We start from the raw sequence: 21,669 nt of genomic DNA on the forward strand, positions 1-21,669 counted from the left end.
GTTCCCATGATGCCCCGCGCCGCCCTGCCTGATAACAACACAGAGCAGTCAGTCAGTGGCAGTGCTTCTTCAGGTAATGTTCGCCCCGTCTTCGCTAAAAAAAACTCGTTCGCTGTTGTTTTTCTTCCATTTAAATATGATACAGTATCATTGGAAACAAACGCACATTAACGGAATTCGCTCTTTTTTTTAGCTTGTGTTTTTATTCCCCAATTCGATGGCTTCTTCTTTATCAGCCAGCCACTTCCTTATAAGTTTTTGCATATCATTGTTCTATTTTTGAGTGGTGCAAGAACTCCCTTACGGAGCTATGTGTGTGGGTGGGTGGCTGGCTGGGTGGCTGGGTGGGTCTGAGCACGAAAACAGCATGGTTGTTTTTCACCACCTGTGCGCAACCTAACACACACACAAATATTAACTGTATATATGGTGATTTCAGGTGTGCCAGTACAGTACAGTGACAGTACAGTACAGTAGAGGGTACAGTAGAGGGACCCCCACACAGTAACTCTGTCATTTCTCAACCGTTTTGGACGCGGGGCGGCTCGCCGGAAGCGGTCCGGCCCCCTGTGCGCGTTCCCGGGGGTATGGATATTCCGGGGACTCCCCGGGGACCCCCACACGGTAACTCTGTCATTTCTCTACCGTTTCGGATGCGGGGCGGCTCGCCAGAACTGGGCCGGCACCCTGGGTGCGTTCCTGTGCGTCCCCCTCCCCCCGGCGACCCCCACGCGGAGTTGCACCACTCACTTCACACGGGTGTGATTTTTATCTTGTCTGCCCCCCACACACACACACACACACGACACACATATCAGCCAGTGTGATCATAATATGGTAGGTAGGTATTACACTGTAATTAAAGTGTTGTTGCATCATGCTGATCACACATCAGTGACCTGACCAGTACCTTTTTGTCTGTCTTTAGGTTCCACCACGTGGAGCACTATACAGTCAGTATGTCTTCAGAAGATGTGTCCAGCACAGTGGCTTTGGATCCATCAGCACCAGAGCAGACTGGAGAAGACAGCCAGACCAGCCCACAGGCAGATGATGCTTTAGGTCAGTGGTTTTCAACCCTTTTCAGATGAGATCTAACCTCAAAGACCCAAAACTTATATATATACCTATTGGCCAGAATATAAGATATTTTTTTCCAATGGAAATATCCTAAAAAATGGGATCGTATTATAATCGCCGGGGACTAAACTATTTGACATTCAATGTTCTTTTTCCACAAAAGGAGTCTTGAAAAATGGGTGTTGTCTTATAATCAAAGTCGTCTTATATTCGGGACAATGAATACGGGTATATAGTATTTTGTTGTTGTTGGATAAGATTTTGTCCACAATTGCATGCTGTATTTATTGATGTGGTGCCATAGGAGAGATAAAAGGCAAACATTGAGCTGTACTCTGTCGTCAACCCTAAGCCATTCCAGCCTGTCAAAGTGGGCAGGGGTGAGGTGGGTTCGGGGGGTGAGGCCCTGTAGTACCCTGACCAGTTTGTTTTAGGAAGTCTGGAGCCTTTTTTTAACTGCCTTTGAGGTGCTGTGGTACCAAGAGGTGCATGCATAGTCGAAGAATCCTTGTACGAGGGCTCCTGTTAGGGTCTTCAAGGTGTGTTTGTTGACCAGTGAGGAGATCCTGTATAGGAATCTTGTTCTTTGGTTGACTTTTTTGATTACGTTGGTGGCCATTTTATCACCGGAAAGATAAAGTCTTGAGAGCTAAGGGGGTCCTTGAAATGACAAAGTTTGGGGACCCAAACTTACTTTAAGAGTAAAAATGTAATCAGTTGGACGGTGAATCCAGGTTAGTATCTTGGGTAGGACATGATAGATTTACAGACTGCAGCTTTCTTTTTTTCCTTTTTTTAAATGTTTTTTTTTTGTGGCTTTCGCCTTTATTTTATATTTTTTATGGAGGGACAGACAGTAGGCTGACAGGAAATGGGGAGAGAGATGGGGGTAAGACATGCAGTAAAGGCCGTCGGGATCGGGAGTCGAACACGCGGCACACTGCCAGACTCGATTGCCAGCCAAGGTGCCTGGACCGCTGAGCCACGGCCCAGGCCGACTGCAGCTTTCTTTAACAGTCATTTTCTGTAAACAATCACTAAAAACTATTTTGGCATAAATTTGAATGTTGGGCTGGGCAACAGATGCGGAATTTCCACCTCCTGGGAATACCCCCTACCCGTTTGTTTACCTTTTATTTTCTTTCTTTCATTTCTATGCTTGCACATTCTCACTGAAACCCCCATTACTCTGGGCATTCCTAAATCTAACACACCCATTATTCATTTTATTAGCCGCCCAGCAGCTGCATTGATTAATTAATAGCCTGTAATGTTTTGCCCCTTCTGCGGTTTTAAACCTGTACACTACAGGAAAAGAAAGTACACAATCAGTCGAGGGTTTCACCGGCAGTCCGGCACACACGCAAATCACAATGCAAATAATGGCCAAATAAGTAATTCTCTACAGGACATTTTTATGGCTCTAGAAACTAGAGTCTAGATAGATGAGGGATAATGGGCTGCATGAAGTGAGGGGTGAGCTCAAGTACTTTGGGGAGGAGTCGAGAAGGGACATTATTTTACCTTGCAGAAGATTACATTTGGGGGCAGAGGGGCAGGCGACTTTATGGGAAACAGTGGACTCTGGCAGCCATTGGACGCTTTTATAGTTGGTAATAAAACAGTTTTTAGGCTTGGTTTTCTTGGGGAATTTCCCAGCAAGCTATGCAAACTGTTGACGAGGCTATGGTGGTGGGATGTGATTTACAATACACTTGTTTAAAAAGCAACAGCTTGGCTAATATTAGAATAATATATTATTTACAGACAGTGTTATTATCACACAGGAGAGAGAATGTAAACTCTCAATTGATTAATTGGACCACACTGAAGGGACCAGGCTCTCACTTTCAGTGTGGTAGTGGACTACCTTGTCCTGCCATACACTTCCATGTTGATACGCTGCTTGCTTAGATGATGAAACACACCCCTCTGAACTATGTGGTAGGGTGTGGAATAAAATGTATGTCGCATTATAAATTGTAGCACTCAAGTCGAGTGAGTAACTTCCATCCATCCATCCATCTTCAACCGCTTATCCGTAGTCGGGTCGCGGGGGCAACAGCTCCACCAGAGTGCTCCAGACTTCCCTCTCCAGAGCAACATTAGTGACTTCCTCCTGGGGGATTCCGAGACGTTCCAAGGCCAGTGAGTCGATGTATTTCCTCCAACTGCGCCTTGGTCCCAGTGGGACGTGCGTCGAGGACCTCCCTAGGGAGGCGCCCGAGAGGCATCCTAAACAGATGCCCGAACCACCTCAGCTGACTCCTTTCCAGGCGAAGGAGCAGCGGTTCTACTCCGAGTCTCTCTCGTGTGACTGAACTTCTCACCCTATCTCTAAGGGAGATGCCAGCCACCAGTGAGTAACTTCCATCTCTGGAAAACACTGAAATACCATAAAATAAAGCTGCAGAAAGTGAAAATAAAAACATACTTAAAAAAGTCTACTGCTCAGCATGGAAATCCCCACGGTACTGTTGACCCCTACTCTGCCACCACCGTAGCGGTTTGGTGGGGCGAGCGTCGGGGTGCCAGTCAGAGACCCAGTCTGACAAGTCTTCTCCATCCTTTTAACTTTTTTGCTTGCCTCGATGTGAGGTGTGCTCATAATACTGCTGCTTCTGCCTCCCCCCTCACCTGGTACATATGAATCATTGGCTACAATCTTTGTCTACCATGTGTTTTTATAATGTTGTGCTGTAAACTAAAACTCCCCTTTCCGTTTTGTCACTCGCAGAGTCGGCAGAACCACTAGAAGGCGGAGTCGGCGTGTGCCAGTTCTTCCTGAAGGGGAAGTGCCGTTTTGGCCACAGATGTCGCCTGTCTCACAGGTTCGTAAATCCCTTTCCTTCCTCACTGAAGAATTCATAACGTCCCCGTCCCCCCCCAGCACACAAAAGCCAAATTTAGGTGAAGCGTTAGCTTTTGAAAAATGTGTTATTGTCTGCAAGAAACACCTACGTGTATATAGGGTTTAAGTTTGTAAATGTTGGCAAGTGTACTAAGAACTGAAGACGTCAGTGGCGGGTGCATAACTCACATTTTATGGAAAATATAATGGAGTATTGTAAAACGTGGTAAATGGTAAATGGTGCATTTATATAGCGCCTTTATCCAAGGCGCTTTACATAGATTGTGCATTACATTCACCCATTCACACACACATTCATACACCGATTGCGGCGGAAGCCATGCAAGGTACCAACCAGCACATCGGGAGCAATTTGGGGTTCAGTGTCTTGCCCAAGGACACTTCGACATGTAGACAGGAGGAGCCGGGATTCGAACCGCTGACCCATGGATCATTGGATGACCTGCTCTACCTCTTGAGCCCAAACATGGGATGTTTACATTGGCTGTAACTGTAGCTGTAACTTCTAATAAATGTCAAATCAGCTAATGTCTGTAATGTTCATTCCACTATGGTGTTACCTGCTGCTCTTGGTCAGCACTCATCTAGTGCTGATCAAGCTCTGACAAAAACAGCCATAGCTCAGATAATTAATCAAATGCATTATTGACAATGTTATGTAAAATATAATAACAAATATTTACATTAAAAGGCTTTCACTGTCCAGGCTTTCACTGTCTCCAGATATGGAGATATACGAACATATCTTGCTGGCCAATATTAAAATCTCCATATATTGAATTCTCAGCTATATTTGGCCTTACAACCCAGATATTGAATTCTCAGCTATATTTGGCATTACAACCCAGATATATCGTTGTGTCAGAGATTCAGACATCCATCCCAGTTAAGTCCTCACCGGACACCACTGCGGCGGGTCCTAAAGTCGGACAACCAGCCCTAATTGAGTAGTATTTTATGAATAGTTTTAAAGATGGAGTGCCGTGATTCTTTTCCACCCTAAAACATGATCATCAGGTCTTATTGTCATATAAGGAGGTATAATTTTTTCAAAAAGTGTACAGTATTTGTTAAAATGTTGTTTTTATGTGGGCACGCCCACCAGTTCATTAAGTATGCCTGGTTTGCCTGGTGGGTGGTGATGGGTGGTGATCCAAATGAATGAAGGCGCACCCACAGCTGTAGTTGTATGATAAAGAGGGAGGGGTTAGGGGAGGGGCTGATAGTGTGATGTCACTATATTACTGTTTATTTCATTGGCCCGTTTGACTGTCAAGGGTTCAACCTCCAGGAAGAAACCCTAAATACAAAGTTAATACACCATTGCACATAAAAAACGACTCCAGGGTGTCTAATGAAGTACTGTCACCTCATAGACACATGAAAAACTGGACAAATACAAAAATTGTGGCACTCCCTCTTTAAGCATTCAGTTCCAACGCTTATCCAGAGTGACTTAAATGTGTGTTGAATAAACCAGTAACATTCAGTTGATAATGGGATCTGATCTGGGATCGATCAGAATAGCAGACTTCTTTTGATTTTACTCGTTCACGGTACGGTTTTCCCCTGTCTACATTCCTCTTGTCAAACGTTGATACTGTCTCTCTTCAACCTTTCACCTCATTGTCTGCTCTCTGTTATCTCTCCATTGCTTAGCAACCCTACGTTAGATGATGCCGGAGTTGTTTTGCTCAGCCAAGAAGAAGGCACGAAGAATGGAGAGAACGAGGGAAAGCACAAGAAGAGGAAAACCAAAGATCACAGTAGTGCTGCAGCAAAGCCAAAAGAGAGTGAGGAAAACGGTAATGCACTTTCCCTTCTAGCATTACGGCTCCTTTGTTGTCTGATGAGTGCACTGGGGAAACCCACAGGAAACCCACGGGCCTGTTTCCATTGTGGTCCATTAAAACAATTAACACCCAGCCAGCCAAACGACAGACAGACATAACAACAAAGCAAACACGAGAAAATACTCAAATGAAAACCATAAACACATTTATAACAAACGCAACAAGAACAACATTGTAACAATTATCGATGGGGTTAGTCATGTTTACAATTCAATATGGTCATTTACACCAGGGCCGGGGACCCCCGGAAATGCTTTGGCAATGTCTCGGGACCCCCGCCCCGCCCCCTCCCGACCCCCAATATAAATTGACTGCTACAATAACCTTAATAATAGAGACAATACACCATAACGTAAATAAATACTGAAACCAGATATAATCATTAGGGAAGGTGTATGCATGTACTACATGGGTACTATATGTAAACTCTTCATTTCCATTCAGTTGCAAAAAAAAAGAAAAAAAACGTTTTTGTTTTTTAAAAAATAATTTGGGGACCCCCCAGAATAATTTGGCGACCCCCCGAGGGGTCGCGACCCACGGGTTGAGAACCCCTGATTTATACCAGAGGTTCCCAACCACTGGTACTTGTACCACTGGTGGTACTTGAGCCCCCCCTCCGGTGGTACACACAGGAGTCGCCCAAAAAAAGGAGAAAAAAGACAAAAGTGGAATGAAATATTTATATTTCTACAGGTAGTTCTTCTGAACAACTAATTGGTTGAAATATGTAGGCTATCCGGCCGTGCTGAAATGGGCATGACAGCACACCTGTAGCCGTTAATAGAAGATTTGTGAACGGATTAATCACATTAGAAATATCATTGTGCTGATAATAGTGATTAGACAGAGTTTTGTCAGCAGCATTCTTGGCTTAGGAATGGAACAAAAAGGGCAAGTATAGCCTACGCTCCTGTTTTAACCCATTTTGGGCGGGAACCCCTTTTGGTGTTTTAAACATTATCTTATAATTTAGCTATTGAAAAATAGCAGATCTACAAGCTCATAGCGCGCCACCGAGTGGCGCGCTACGAGCTTGTAGGTCTGCTATTTTTGGAGGATTTAGAAGATTTTTTTTTAATTTCGAAGTCAGGCCTAAATGGGTTAACTAAATAAATAATAAATGTCATTCATTATGGAGGTACATGGAGAGCCAAATATTTTCTTAGGTGGTACTTCAGTATAAAAAGGTTGGGAACCAATGATTTATACGGTCTGTTTCTTCATCCCTGCAGATGCCCTGCCTACAACATGTACTGTATCTATACTGAAGTTCTGATTCCATCCCTCTCTCTCTCTCTCTCTCTGCACCTCTCTTTCTCTCCAGGCTCGGGGTCAAACAAGAAGCCTCGCATGCGCACGGCCGGGGAGGTCATCCACCGGATCCTGTGGGACCCGGCGTCGGCGGCGCAGGGCTCCGAGTTCGTGGTGGGCTACGTGGACCGCTTCCTGGGCGTGCTGGAGCGCCCCTTCTCCGAGTTCAACTGGGACGCCAGGCCGTGCGACTGGGACGCCAACGCGGCCGAGCTGGCCCTGCCGCAGCACCGGATCCAGTACTTCATGTACAGGGGCCGCCGCGTCTGGGACCGCAACAGCCGCACCGACAGGGTCTTCGGCTCCACCGGCCAGCCTCTGGCGCCCCCCTTTGGAGGGGAGGAGGAGGAGGAAGTGGAGGGTAAGACGGGGGGAAAAAGAGGGATCAAATACACTGCACTGAATAGCAGTTCTTTTTTTAAATCGTGAAATAATGGTTTTGATTTCCTCACTAAAAGGCAAAAACCGCAACCTAACCTCAAAATATATCAATCTGAGCCCAAACCTAACCTATTTGCCCTATACATATTTTTTAATCATGAAAATGACAATGTTCTCATGGGTACCAGAGAACAATGAACAAGTTACTTAATGCGCACAAAATGCCACTTTTATTTTTCTTCAAAAATAGCAGAAATAGCAGATCTACTAGCTTACAACATCACGATCTACAAGCAACTATTTCCACAATTTTTATTTATTTGTGTGTGTCAGCGATTTCTTTGCATAGCCTGTTTCAGTTATTTGTCATATCTGCCCTGTGCAATTTGTAATTACGAAGCAAATAGAAATTGTAACGCTCAAATGTTCAATGCAAAAAAAATCACAATTAAATCGTTAAATCGCAATTATCTGTGTCACAATTAATCGTCAACTTAAATTTGTAATGGTGACAGCCCCGGCTGAGCAGAGAGACGGAGAGCAGTCTGCCTGCGATGGGACCACACAGCCAGAGGAGGGGCGGCAGGAGAGCGACGCAGACATTCACCCCGCTGACTCCACACGGGCAGCTCCTCATGACACAGGAAGCCCTCCTCAAGGTCACCAGGAAGCAGACAGACAACCATTACCTGTTGAGGAGGAAGAGACTGCCAAAAGGTCTGTGGGGTTTTTAACCCATTTTGACCTGAGATCAGATTCTAAAAATGTCTTCTACATCCTGAGAGTTTTCTGAAAAAGCTATGTTTCTATGTCAGTCGTTCTTCGATTTTTCAAAAATAGCAGACCTACAAGCTCGTAGCGCGCCACTCGGTGGCGCGCTATGAGCTTGTAGATCTGCTATTTTTCAATAGCTAAAGCATAACATAATGCTAACACCAAAAGGGGTTCCCGCCCCAAAAATGGGTTAAATCCCGACTTGAACTCTGATGTCCAGTTTTCCATTCAGGTTTAAATTTAGTTTTAGAAAACATTGCATAGCGGCATGAATTTATTAGGATATTTCTTACAGATTAAAGTCAAGATAATATTTAGAAAACATAAATCATCAAACGTCAAAACACATTTCTATTACATCTGGTAAAGCTTGTATGCTCTTGGGAGGAAGGACATCTGTTGCCTGTCCTCCCATTTCTTAAGGTACCTCTCCACCAGACTGATTACTGCAGATCATATTTATATTAGAGAGAATATGACAGCTGGTGTTTGAAATGAGACAAGCCGCACACGCACAGTCCCACGCTTTGTGTCTGCATTTTGAGCACACGTGAGGCTGCAGTATAACATGGATATGCGCTGTATTCAGACAAAATGAATGTACCGCAGGTACCTAGCAGTCGTATACGGTAGAAAGCCGACCGTATACGACCAAGCTTGCTCGGTTGGCTTTCGACGCTTCCCCACAAACTTTTGACCTGACCCGACAGGCATTCAGCAGCAGATTTTCGGCAACAGACGCTTACCGACGTCGTGGTACGGCGGAGAGCTATGTACCTTTTAGAATAGATTGTAGCGACGCGTTTATGTAGACGGGCTCTGGGTCACTGGACTGGTTCTTTCTCTCAGTAGCCGATTGAATACTCTTTGAGTGACCTCCTCTGCTCTCTCCTCGCCTCCAGAGTAGGGCAGGAATTGGCTTTATTTGACGAGGTAGTTTTACAGGTGCTCAACCACATAATCACAAACGCCTGGTGTCAGATTTGGCTCAGGGCCGGCGTTGCATGGGTTTTCCCCTCCTCCTCCCATCTCTGTCCAGTGTGCAGTGCAAAACAAAGCTATAAACTTAAAACATTATTAGGTAAAATAAATTGTGCCTAAAGGTAAACACAGTAAAAACAAGGGGCTGGGGGGGGGGTGTTAGCAAAAAGGCCAATATTTACAGAAAGATAGCGCCAGACATCCACATAAGGCAGGCACTCTCGCCAGATTCAATACCTGGCAGCTAACGTATAATCCAAAGGTGATCGTCTCGGCTTCTCCACCATTAAACACTAAGCCTTTATAGTTGTTTTATGATAGCTTGGCTCCAGCCCCTGAATCGCTAGCAGATCACTAGCCTTGAATGGAGTGAAACTAAATGAACATTCAGGCTGAGTGTATAAGGCTTGTTTTGTGACGGTAAAAATTATAGCCAATCTACAAACTCACAACATGCTGCATCGTGGCACGTTCTGTGTTTTGTAGATCTGCAATTATCGCAATTTTTTTAAATTTGTCCACATTGACATGACCAAATGGTTGATACTGTAGTTGATTATCTTTGTTGATGACATGGAGATATGATTTAGTAACCATTCAACCATACAAATATTAAGGAATGATTTAAATTAGTATTATTTAATTGTATGATTTTCTGTTATGTATGTACAGAAAACAGGCTTGAAAGGTTCACTTCTGCGGTCTCTAACATTACACCTATAGCTACAGTACATGTTTAAGCATTTAACATACTGTAACCGTGATTTGAACGTTGTGGTCTCGTTTGTGGGAAAGTACGCTAAAGTCAAATATTAACCACTTGCCTCAGAAGGGATCCGCCTCTTGGCCAGGGGAGATATTAGGCTTTTTTTGATTTTCAGAGTCTCTGAACCACTCGGACATTGCTCATAGCCTCATACCTGTGCCTTCTGTCAGTCAGTGTTGGTGGCTGATGTTTCTCAGTGTGAAACCTGCCCCTCTAATATATAGTCCTGCTTTGATTTCAGACTTGAGACTCTAACAGACCGACTGTCTCTCTCCCCAAGAGGGCGAGAGATGGGAGAGAGCAATGGCGTGGAAGAGAGTCTGCAGGAATGTAATGAAAGCTTTGAGGACAAGACTGAAGAAGAGCAGGTGCGTGTGAAGGGAAACATCTGTGATCTGAATCCCACTGTTCTGATGTGAGGAGATTAATAATATAGTGTGGCAAAAAATACCCTATGCCAGACGTCATCATTTTATGACATTACAACATTTTACGGAGAAATACACAGACGACATTTTTTTGCCAACTATATCATTGATCTCCTCATCAGAAAAAATGGATTTAGTGTGAACATTTTAACCTTTTTTAATTTGTTTATGTTTATTTATTTGATATGGACATAACAATTGCATTGCTCATTGCACAGTTGTACAAATTGTAGATGCATCATTTACAGCGTGTTAGCACATGTGCTAATTTTCACCACTTGTCCACAGGAGACTTTTCTAAAAAATACAATTTAGTTTAAAAAAAAAAACACCCAATCAAATACAAAACATTATACATTCTAATAATATTTACAGCAAAATTACAGTACCCATTACATAATCTCAAATACACAAGTAACTCAAGCTATACAATTTTGGACAAAAAGCTGAAGCAATGAGATTTATTATCACCCTGATAAAGCAAACAAAGGCACAGAAAAGGGAGAATAACATGTGAAAATGAGTAAAATTAGAAAAAGCTTCCAGTATGAATGCAATCTGAGAATATCATTAATATTCGGGAAAACAGCGCCCCCTGTTGTTCCTCGAGGCAACAGTCTGTCTTGAGAGACTAGTATGAATGTGTTATTATAGCGATTGTCTTGCTTGTACAATTACGCAGAGTCCTAACAGCAAATGCCCCGGCGACCACCAGAGGGGGCAGTCGGCCCGGCGTCAGGGCAGCCGGCCCGCCAAGCGCAGGCCCACGCACTTCATCGGCTTCCGGGCCGACACGCCGTCCATCTTGTCGGCCTTCCAGAGGCTCCGGGAGGAGCTCACGGCGCTGCTCCCGTCCTCGGCGCCGCTGTGGCGGCCCGCCCCCAAGCTCCACATCACGCTGTGCCTCCTGGCGCTGCCCGGCCCGGCCGAGGTGGCCGCGGCCGCCGACCTCCTCCGCCGCTTCGCCCAGCTGGACCGCAACCCACCCGTGGCCGTCACGTTCCCCGTGAAGCCCAAGCACTTCAACGGGAAGGTGCTCTACCTGAGCCCGCAGCCCCAGATCCAGCTGCAGCAGCTCAACTCGGGCCTCCAGGAGGCCTTCATGAAGGAGGGCTGGCTGCACCGGGACTCCTTCAACCCCCGCTACCACCTGACGCTGGCCAAGGTGGAGGAGCAGGGCGCCGGGCGCCTCTTTGAGGGCGTCGGGGACCTGAAGGTCGGGAAGGGTGTGAACCTGGGCCGTCTGCCCGTCAACACGTTGCACCTGTGTGCCATGGGCCAAGCGGCGGCGGCGGACGGCTTCTATCCCACACTGTGCACCGTCAGCCTCAGGTAGATAAAGGACAGATAGAGCAGGCTGGCAAGGCAGTCGCCATCCATACGCACACGCATACGCATGCACGTTCACATGCACATGGAAACAAGCATGTGTGATCTACTGCAGGGGTTCTCAATGTTTTTGGCTGGGGACCCCCCTGAAAATGCTTTGGCCATGTCTTGCGACCCCCGCCCCACCACCAATGCAAATTGACCGCTACAATAACCTTAATAATAATAGAGAAAATACATCATAAATAAATACTGTAACCGGAAATAATCATTAACCCTGTAACACACAGTGTTGCAATAATACAACATATTTTTTTATTAATTAATTAATAAATCAATTTTGATTTTTTTTAACCTATGACCTTTGACCTTTAACCCTGATAAAAGTAAGTAAAATAACTGTAATATATGTTTTTTTGTGATCATTAGAATGTCTAGGACGTGTTTTATTTATTATTGTGAAAGATATCCCCCAAATGGAAATTATTAATTTATTATTATTATTTTAATAATTATTATAAATGTGCATAATTATTATTATTTTTTTTACATCATTTCCTCTGATAGGTTATAGTAGTAAAAAGTAGTAGTAAGGTTGAAATCTCTTTTTTACAAGTAGAAATTAATCCGGGTGTTACAGGGTTAAGGAATGTTTCCAGTTTATGCATGCACTATGTGTACTATGTAAACTCCAAATTTCCATTGTCCTTCCATTCAGTTGCAAAAAAAACTATATAAAATGCCCCTCGGGGCACAGGTCTCCACCAGGGCAGGTCAGGTTGTGGCCTCCTGGTGGCGCTATAATAGGCCAATGTGAAAAGGGTTCCATTTCTTCTTATGCCTTGGATGGCAATTGGATGATTTGAGGCATTTTGTTCCAAAAATGGGTTTTGCAAAAATCCACCTGTTGGTGGCGCTATAACAGGCCAATGTGAAAAGGGTGGGATATATTCCTCAGCCTAGTAGGAAAGTCTATGAAAGATTTCACGTAAATTGCACGCTGCGTTCATGATTTGAGGCTTTTTGTTCAAAACGGGCCAATCCTGCAAACTTTGAAAGCCAATGTTAGCCAATTGGGATGGAATATGAAATATCGGACAGATCCGTCTTGAACACATGACTATAGAGCGTCGCAGTCCCGCCCCCTACCATGGCCCAGGAAATGAACCCCAATGCATTTTTCCCATAGAAATTTCAAAAAGTATTTATTTAAAGACGGTTACGCCGCGGACAAAGCCAACTCTAGTCGTGACAACTCATGACAACACAAATAATATTTTGGACCAAACTAATAATTACAAAGAAGAAAAACAACAAAAAAAGTGTTGTAACCTGCCGTTTTTTTCTTCTTTCTAATTATTTGTTCGGCCCAAAAAATTGTGTTTGTTGTCATGATTTGTCACGACTCCAGTTGGCTTTGTCCACGGCGTAAACGGCTTTAAATAAATACTTTCTGAAATGTCTATGAGGAAAATGAACGGAGAATCATTTCTTGGGCCATGGTAGGGGGCGGGACTGCGACGCTCTATAGAGATAGTGTGTAACGATTTGCGGGATTCTTTTGACAGAATCTGGAGGAGTAATATAAAAAAATGTGTTTTTCAAAAGTCTGCCTCCTGGTGGCGCTATAACAGGTTGTTCTGGAAATTTTGGGGCAGAGGTTCATCGTTGGCATCCAGGGAGTGTGTGTGCAAAATTTGGCATCGACCGGGTTAACGGTGCCGGAGATTAGCTGGTAACAGACGGATGGATGGACAGACGGACTCACACGGACGGACACACGGACGGAGTGCAAAACATACTCTCTCCCCATGCCTTTGGCCTGGTGGAGACAATAAAAATAACTTTAAAAAGAAAATCATTTGGGGACCCCCCAAAATAATTTCGGGACCCCCCGAGGGGTCGCGACCCCCAGGTTGAGAACCCCTGATCTACTGTACATGCCGCCTGAAGTGCAATTTGTGCTTTGCGCGACAGGTGTGTCGGACAACACGTCGCGTGGCGACAGTAATGTCAAAATGGTTTGTTGCAGAAGGTGCTTAGTATAGTGAGAATTTGTGAAAATACAAGATCTAAAAGTTCACAATGCATCACAGTGCAACACATTGTAAGCTTGTAGATCGGCTATTTTCCCAGAGTGACACCATCGTACAATGAAGTATAAACTAGCGATTAAGTTGTTGAGTTGACTATTTCGACCATCTCCCCTGACTCTCAGACAAGCCGAGTGGTTCTGGGCTCTAGTAAGTTCCCGGACCGGGCCGGACCATTTGCTTACATTACAGTATCGAGTTGAGGGCTCAGAAAAAGCCCTCCTCTGCCATATCCAAATCATCCTTATCCTCCAGATATATTGTGTTTGCCATTTTGTCAACCATGTGAAGTTGGCTCAGGCTACTTATATATTATAGAGATGATGCAGAAAGGACTATGAATGCTCCAAACCCTCGTGAGACACGTGGTACGACACTTGCCACGCAACGCATGCATTGCCCTTAATTTGCCAAAGCCCACATCTTTACCTTGCATTTGATCAGCTATCTGTAATACGTCTAAAATGCACTACAATAATGTGATTGTATTGGTACTAATGGACACATGAATGCGTACATAGACCTGGATTGAATAAACGCTTGTGTTTTTAATTTGAATGATTAATAAGAGGCCTATCTATAACGGCGGTTGTATTTTATGATTCATAGGCTGCGATTTATATACATTTTGTATGGATTGCCTACAAACGAGAACGGTATGCTTATCACGGTGAATTATGGCCGGGAGATGATCGAAGACATTAAATATTGAACTGGTTATTTCAAAAATTCCTGCGAGTGGTGATATTTCTCTATCAGCGATGTGACAGGAGGAGGAGGACGGGAATGTGGGGCTGTTGCTATGCCACGGTCTAACACACACATGCACGCACACACGCACACACACACGCACACACACACACACACACACACACATGGAGGTTGGGCGAATGCTCTCTCTCTCTCTTGCTCTCTCTCTGCGTTAACTCTTGCATACATAATATAGTTTTCCGTCTCTCTCCTCCCTATAGATGCGAGCGCACTACACTGAGTCAGGCAGAGTGCTCTCTCTGTGCGCTCTCTCCCTTCTAAGCCCCCCCCCCCCCCCCCCCCCGCTCGCATTATCTCCCTCTGCCTCCCCTCCCCCATTCTTTCCCCCTTTTTCAGTGACACAGAAAAACTAACGCCGCCCCCCCTCCTCCCTCCATCTCCCCCCCCCCCCATTCTCCAATGGCAGACAAACACTGTGTGCTCTCTTTTGCTGCTGCTGCGCTCTCCCTTGGCTTTGATTTACAGAGACGTTTTGTATTTTTTTTTTGTCCCCAATGCCGTGTCATTACGTGGAAACACCCTGGAGCCTTGCTGCTGCTACAGGAGGCACCCAGTGGGAGTCTCAGTACTGTCAGTTAATAACACCTTCCTCGTCCGTCCGTCCGTCCGTCCTCCTCCCATCATCCATCCATCCCTCAGAGTCAGCCTGCATGTTGGCCGTTTCCGTTGCCCCCGCTACGGCGCGTGATGCCATTTCACGGACCCTCGCTGGCAAGTGGTTGGTTTTCGCCATCCAAAACCAGTGCATGCCACCGCCCCCATACCCCCACCCCCCACTTCTCTCTATTCATCGCTCACTCCACCACCCCCTCCCCTTCCCTCTCGCCCCCCCCCCCCTCTCCCTTTTTCTCTCACGCTCTCTCTCTCTCTCTCTCTCTCGTGCGCTCATCGGAGAAGCCACTTTTTTTTCCCCGACTCACAATATCTCTGTTGCTTTCTCTCTCTACTGCCCGCCACCCCCCCTCACACCACCACCACCCCTTCATTCCTCTTTAATATCCATCTTCTAAGTGTGCCTGCTTACATTTCTCTCTCTCTCTCTCTCTTTCTCTCTCTCTCTCTGTCTCTCTCTCGTGTGTCTAATATCATGTGCATCTACACCTCACCCTGGCTCTCCACACACAAGCGCAGCCCAACCTCTCTGCCGCTTTGCAAACAGGAGCTCACTCTTTTTGCCTCCCAATAATGTGAGTGGATTTATTAATTAGTGAGTTTTTTTTTTTTTTTTCTCCTTTTCTTTTCGGTCCTATCGCGCCATTTGACTGCTTTTCGGGGCACAATTAACTGGCCGGTGATTATTCCCTTTTTAATTGATGTTTAATCTTTTGTCTTGATAATCTGGTTAGGGGTGTGTGTGTGTGCGTGCGTGTGTGCGTGTGTGTGTGTGTGTGAGTGTGCGCGTGTGTGTGAGAGAGAGAGAGAGATCACAGTGTGGTTGGGTTGGTTGGTTGAATGGGAGTGTTCTGTATGCTGATGTGAGGCAAGGGGGCTGGGTTGGTATCAGGACAGCTTCCCTTCTACCGTATCTCTCACTCCAGAGTGTGTGAAGGGACAGTACCCCCCCCCATCCCTCCCTTTTAATCCCCGTTAACGGAGTAATTATCTTTGGGCAATATCGTGTCATTGCCTTGTTGTGAAGTCGCTTTGGCGTTGAGCTACGAGGGGCTCCGGCACGGAGATAAGGGTCCCTTAGGGGTGTCTCCTCAATCATAATCCCCCCCCCCCCATAGTGCTCTGTCCCTAACACTCTCTCACTCAATCTCTTTCTCTCTCTCTCCCTCCCTCCCTCCCTCTCTCGCTCCTGCTCTCTATCTCTCTTCTCTCCCCCCCCCCCCCCCCCCCCCGCTTACTCGCTCTCACTGAGTGCTCCTCTCTCATCCATCAACACAAGCACCTCTTCCACTCTGGTCAGACAACCGTACAATTACTGGGCTATTTAATATTTCAGAGCAGCGGTAAGAAATCATCGCCCCTTGTTTTGTTTTCTCTCCTCCGTCCCTGGTCTTTTGTTTTTCTTCTTCCTCCTCAACATTTTGACATTATTTTGTTTTGGTAATGTATCCGAGCCTATTTTTCCAGGATGATTTATTTTTTTTATTTTTTATTGTCAAGACCATCAAACGTTGACGGTTGGCAGCATATACCTCTCTGAGTGGGTAAATATCTCACAGCGCCGGGCCGGAGAGACGAGCGGGAGAACAGACTGCGAGAGAGAGAGAGAGAGAGAGTGAGAACGCCTCCCAACTCTACGGTTCAAGGTAAGAGACGGATCGGGTTCCCAGACCGTGTTCCATTACGTCTTAATTGTCTGTGCGGTCACAAAGATTAACGATCGAGTCAAGTGCAATAGACCCATCAGGCACATTCAAGCTGTTGTAGGGTTTAGTGTCGACATGTCATGGACCCAAATGTAAATGCTGTGTGTTTATGCATTTGCATGATGTATTTCTGCTGGACCTGTTGGGATGAGCAAACGTGTTACATTGGACTAACGACTGTCAAAATGAGAAAGACATTATGGCAAAACTTAACGAATTGAAGAGATAATTCATTTTGTCCAGCGTTTGTGTCAGATGTCCCTGGACTTATATGTGTTGCCACAACCACTCAAACCCCAGCATCCACACATTCTGGGGGGGGAACATTGGCCAGAAATAGCACATCCGTACTCTCACACCGTGCCGCGTAGATCGGCTATTCTGGGCACCGAAATTTGGTGTAGATCTAAGGAAACAAACGGTCCCAGTACAGACTGTTAACTCAGGTCAGTTTTGTTTTTAGAGGAAGAATAGAGGGTTTAAGTGATTAATCCGCCACATAATGTAACTGTTTGTTCCGTGTAAAGCATTGCCAAATAGGTCAGTAGTGTGGAAGCATTTTGTCAGCAGCACCAACCTGTCACACTGGACTCGTTGCACACAGTATGAGTCAGAGCAGCGATCTGGACCGACCGGGACTCGCACACGCACCTCACCTACACTAGGCTGCTCTCACTCTGAGGGCTGGATTGGTTGCAGTTGAATTTGATTCATGCAGATGTTGAATGGAGTCCAAAGTACAAACCGACAAGTGTACTCATGTTGTGACATTTTGTGGGATTTTTTTTATTTCATACAGCTCCAGAGGAAGCAGGTGGTTTATGTACTGAACCTATAATATATAATGGATTATTATATGATCCACATCACTCTGGTTAATGGGTGTTAATGTGCGATACGTACCGCGGCGGTGCGTTTTACTCTCTGGGCTGCAAAACTGTCTCATAAATTGCATTGGTCATTAACAAGACCCTCGTTAAGTGGCTGTTAAATGATTATTTGGTTCCCTCGATGTCAAACACAGCAGATTTTTATGAGTCGGTCTGCAGTGATAGTGTAACATAACATGCATCACGGAAGGAAGGACTACAACATGATCCTTCACATGCTCTGATTCATTCATGGCCAGTGGCGTGCACAGATATACACTAGGGGGTGCTAGAGCACCCCCTGCCCTTTTCCCTTTGGACAAATGTGCCCTTTTGAAAAAAAAATATATGTTTTTTTTGTACAGTGTATACTGTACAGCATGTGGACCATGGTGACATTGATCAATTCTTGATGAAAAGCTTCTAATATATATATTTATGCCCCAAAATCAATAAATCTCACACTATTAAGGCAACCGGCCGGTTCCACGTGCTGCACAAGGTGCCCTTTTTTCACTTGAGCACCTGCCCCTCTAAATGTCTGCACGCCACTGTTCATGGCGATTATTGTTACATGCAGTTGCAACAGTGCAATGTCAATGAAGGGAGATAAAAGAGAGCCCCCCCCCCCCCCCCCCCCCCCGTGCTAATAGGGGATTTTACAGTCGGCCCCGCCGGAAGAGATGCGTCTTCTTCTTCTTCTTCTTCTCTTCTTCTGATTAGCTGCCTCTTTCTTTACAAAATGGCCTCGTTCTGTGTCTGTTCTGTGCATTCGGACTCGGGACATTATGGACTCTCTCATAACTGTTGTTGTCCATTCATTGCTTCCCATGCACTCCCCTTAAGGCTGTCTGAGAGGAGCCCCAGTGCAAATGGGGAACAGTGAGACACAGATCTATAGTAGAATTATTCTCTCTTTCTCTTTGTTTCTCCTCAGTGGCTGATGTGGTTGGGTTGGGTTTTTACTTTATAGACACTCCTGTGGTTTCTCCTCATCCCAGCCTCCCTCTTCTTCTTCCTCCTCCTCCTCCTCCTCTTCCTCCTCCTCTCCCTCCTCCTCCTCTTCTTGTATCTCTCCTGTTTCTTTTCTAACCTCCTCCCCCCCTCCCCCCGGTCACGTGACCTTGCAGAATCACATTTGTTTGCCGTCGGTTATGCAATGCCATAAAGAGCCACGATAAACAAGCTGGCATGAGACATCAACGTCAACTCATACCCCCCCCCCCCCCCCCCCCCCCCCCCAACCTCTGTGACAACTGCTGAGCCACTGCACCCCCACTACCACCACCACCAACACCCCCCCTCACCCCCCCCCCAATACAATGTTTCCCCAGAAAGTGGGTCGGGACCCATTTGTTGCTCGTGGACATATTGTTATTGATTGATTGATTTGAAGTATTTATTAACAGTTTGCAGAATTACAGTACATTTCAAGCGCAACTCAATACAAAAAACTGTTAAATGTGAGTGGACGACCCAATAAAGCACTAGACTTGTACTAGAATTGTTGACCTCTGGGTGGGTGTAACGGGGGAAATACACTGTAAAATAATTATTATTATTATAATAAATATTTATTATTAGTATTATAATGTATGCATTATTAGTTTGTATTACGAAAAGAACTAGATACTTTTATTGTTAAGTGTGTGTGTGTGTGTGTGTGCGTGTGCGTGTGCGTGTGCGTGTGCGTGTGCGTGTGCGTGTGCGTGTGCGTGCGTGCGTGCGTGCGTGCGTGCGTGCGTGCGTGCGTGCGTGCGTGCGTGCGGTGTGCCTTGCAGTTGTTGACGTAAGCACTTGACCCTTCCTGTGCATGTGACCCCGTAAGCACTTGACCAGTCCCCTGCAGGGGTCTACAATAGTTTTGTGCTGCGGGCGGACAGACAGACAAAGCTGCGCATGTTCCACCGCTCAAAACATTCACGAAAAAGCTAAACCTTTCATGGATTAATAACAAAAATCCAATGCTTTTTCAGTAATGTCATGAAGAAATGAAAGAAAAATCGGAGAAATACCATAAATTAGAGCAAATATTTAAGAAGTAGTGAAAATAGCCGATCTACAAGCTTGTAGATCGGCTATTTTCACTAGTTTGTGTCCCGGGGCAAATATCTAATTTCTGTTTTGGGTCACGGGCTGAAAGGTTTGCGAACCACTGCCCACAGTTACGTCGTTGCCCCATTAATGATTGACTGCTAGTGTAACGCCATCGCTATATCAAATGTACGATATGAGCTATGGCTGCTTTTGTTCATTTCTGACTTTGTTGTTATCACGACCACTATACTTATAACATTAATGATATCCATAGCACTTTTCAAAGACAATGTCGCAATCCATCTTACATTAACGTTTCTCCCAGGAAATAAAAATGTCTGGATTTCCGAGTTCATACTACATATAGAGTATCATGTTTTGTTACAGTTGGATACGGCCTATTGTACTGTACAGTACATAATAAGGTATGGACGAGAGCTCATGTCTACTATCCTCCATTAGATGTCGCAAGCAAAGAAATCTGTTTGAGAGGCATTGTACCAAAACTGGAAAAAAAAAGTAGATTTTTTTCTGCACATAATGCCAAACAGATCATCAATCCAGTGGTTCTCAATCTTTTCAGGCCTGAAAATAATATCATTTTAACCCCAACCTTGACAAGCACTTTTGTATAGGAGAAGAATTGTAGGAGTTGAGGCATTATTTATGTATTATTATTTTGTATTTGCTATTACACTTTTACAGTTTGACTCAGTCACACAGATAAATATTGTGAAAATAGCCAATATCTGACCAGTTTTTTATATAATATACCGGTAGTTTGTGGATTACTTTTAATGCAGTAATGGTCTTTTTTCTTCTTTCTTTCTTCTATTTTCGACGTATTAAAACGATCTTTAAAAGTCTTTAAATTGTCACTTTACTGTCATCTGGGGTATATTATATATCAATCGTTATATATCATCGGCAGGGAACGGGAGTTTTTCACCAACCTTTGAAGAACCACCGCGTTGCAACCGTATACCTCCATTTCATGAAAATCCGCCTGAAAATACTCCCATCGTTTGTAAGTATTCGGAATCTATAGAAAAAACCCCAAATGTGGTCATGTCTAAAATCAGTATTGACAGGATAATGACCTTCATGGCCTCTTTGAAATCCCTGCCGCCAGTGCCGTGGTCTGTTCCATAATCGTGTGGCATAGCCTTCCCAGTGAGCCAACATGCGTAGCACCCTGACTCTGTTTGACCTGGTAACACCTTTAACATGACATATTTGTCAATGATGATATGGCTGCTATGAAAAAGGCAAGGAAACATTCCTTCAGTGTTAAATAGAGCATAGATACTGTATATTGAAATAGCCTGACTTACAGTTGAGGGATACTGCTGGCCAAGGACCATTGATTGATTGATTGATTTATTAACAGTTTGCAGAATTACAGTACATTTCAAGTACAACTCAATACAAGAACTGTTAAAGGGGCATTCCACTCATTTTCAACATTTTACTATGTCATTAATATACCTTAGAGCTGTTGTGTGGAAATAATAAAAAAGTCCCCCCACTCTGTGTTTCCTAGAACTAGAGGTCTGAAAAAAATCATTAACATGGTGAAACACATCTTGATGATGTCATCAAGATGTGTTTGACTTTCAAACTTTCAAATGATGGCCTTGTAAGGATTCGCTGAAATGGTATAATGGCTGAAATGGTCATTTTACGGTTCCCAAAGTTGCACAGCACACCGCTCCTTTCCAGGTGCCAGTCAACAGATTAAACACTACATTATAAAGGCGTATAGCCACATGCACACTCGTAGCTGCCGATGCAAGTCTATGT

At 44.8% G+C, this 21,669-nt stretch overlaps 2 protein-coding genes across 2 annotated transcripts in view; both read left to right on the forward strand.

Moving 5' to 3' along the window:
• On the forward strand, window positions 1-16,864 carry leng9 (leukocyte receptor cluster (LRC) member 9). The gene is made up of 9 exons (XM_079504502.1): window positions 1-73; window positions 929-1,062; window positions 3,818-3,911; window positions 5,612-5,757; window positions 7,133-7,480; window positions 8,016-8,217; window positions 10,263-10,389; window positions 11,132-11,781; window positions 16,755-16,864. The coding sequence occupies exons 2-9, from the start codon at window positions 960-962 to the stop codon at window positions 16,792-16,794; spliced, it is 1,710 nt and encodes a 569-aa protein (XP_079360628.1). The 5' UTR covers window positions 1-73; window positions 929-959; the 3' UTR covers window positions 16,795-16,864.
• ttyh1 (tweety family member 1) overlaps window positions 16,817-21,669 on the forward strand; it is a 24,092-nt gene continuing 19,239 nt past the window's right edge. The window contains exon 1 of the mRNA XM_079503629.1: window positions 16,817-16,900. The gene's annotated coding sequence lies outside the window, so the exon portion shown is untranslated. The remainder of the gene's footprint in view (window positions 16,901-21,669) is intronic.

Source organism: Electrona antarctica (genome assembly GCF_951216825.1).
Source record: "Electrona antarctica genome assembly, chromosome: 6".
NCBI classification, from domain to species: domain Eukaryota; kingdom Metazoa; phylum Chordata; class Actinopteri; order Myctophiformes; family Myctophidae; genus Electrona; species Electrona antarctica.

Bases quoted from the DNA above. Each gene is read 5' to 3' on its own strand.
- leng9 (XM_079504502.1), top strand. From the start codon at position 960: ATGTCTTCAGAAGATGTGTCCAGCACAGTGGCTTTGGATCCATCAGCA. The intron at 1,063-3,817 runs GTCAGTGGTTTT...TGTCACTCGCAG, and splicing joins ACAGGCAGATGATGCTTTAG to AGTCGGCAGAACCACTAGAA. The intron at 3,912-5,611 runs GTTCGTAAATCC...TCCATTGCTTAG, and splicing joins AGATGTCGCCTGTCTCACAG to CAACCCTACGTTAGATGATG.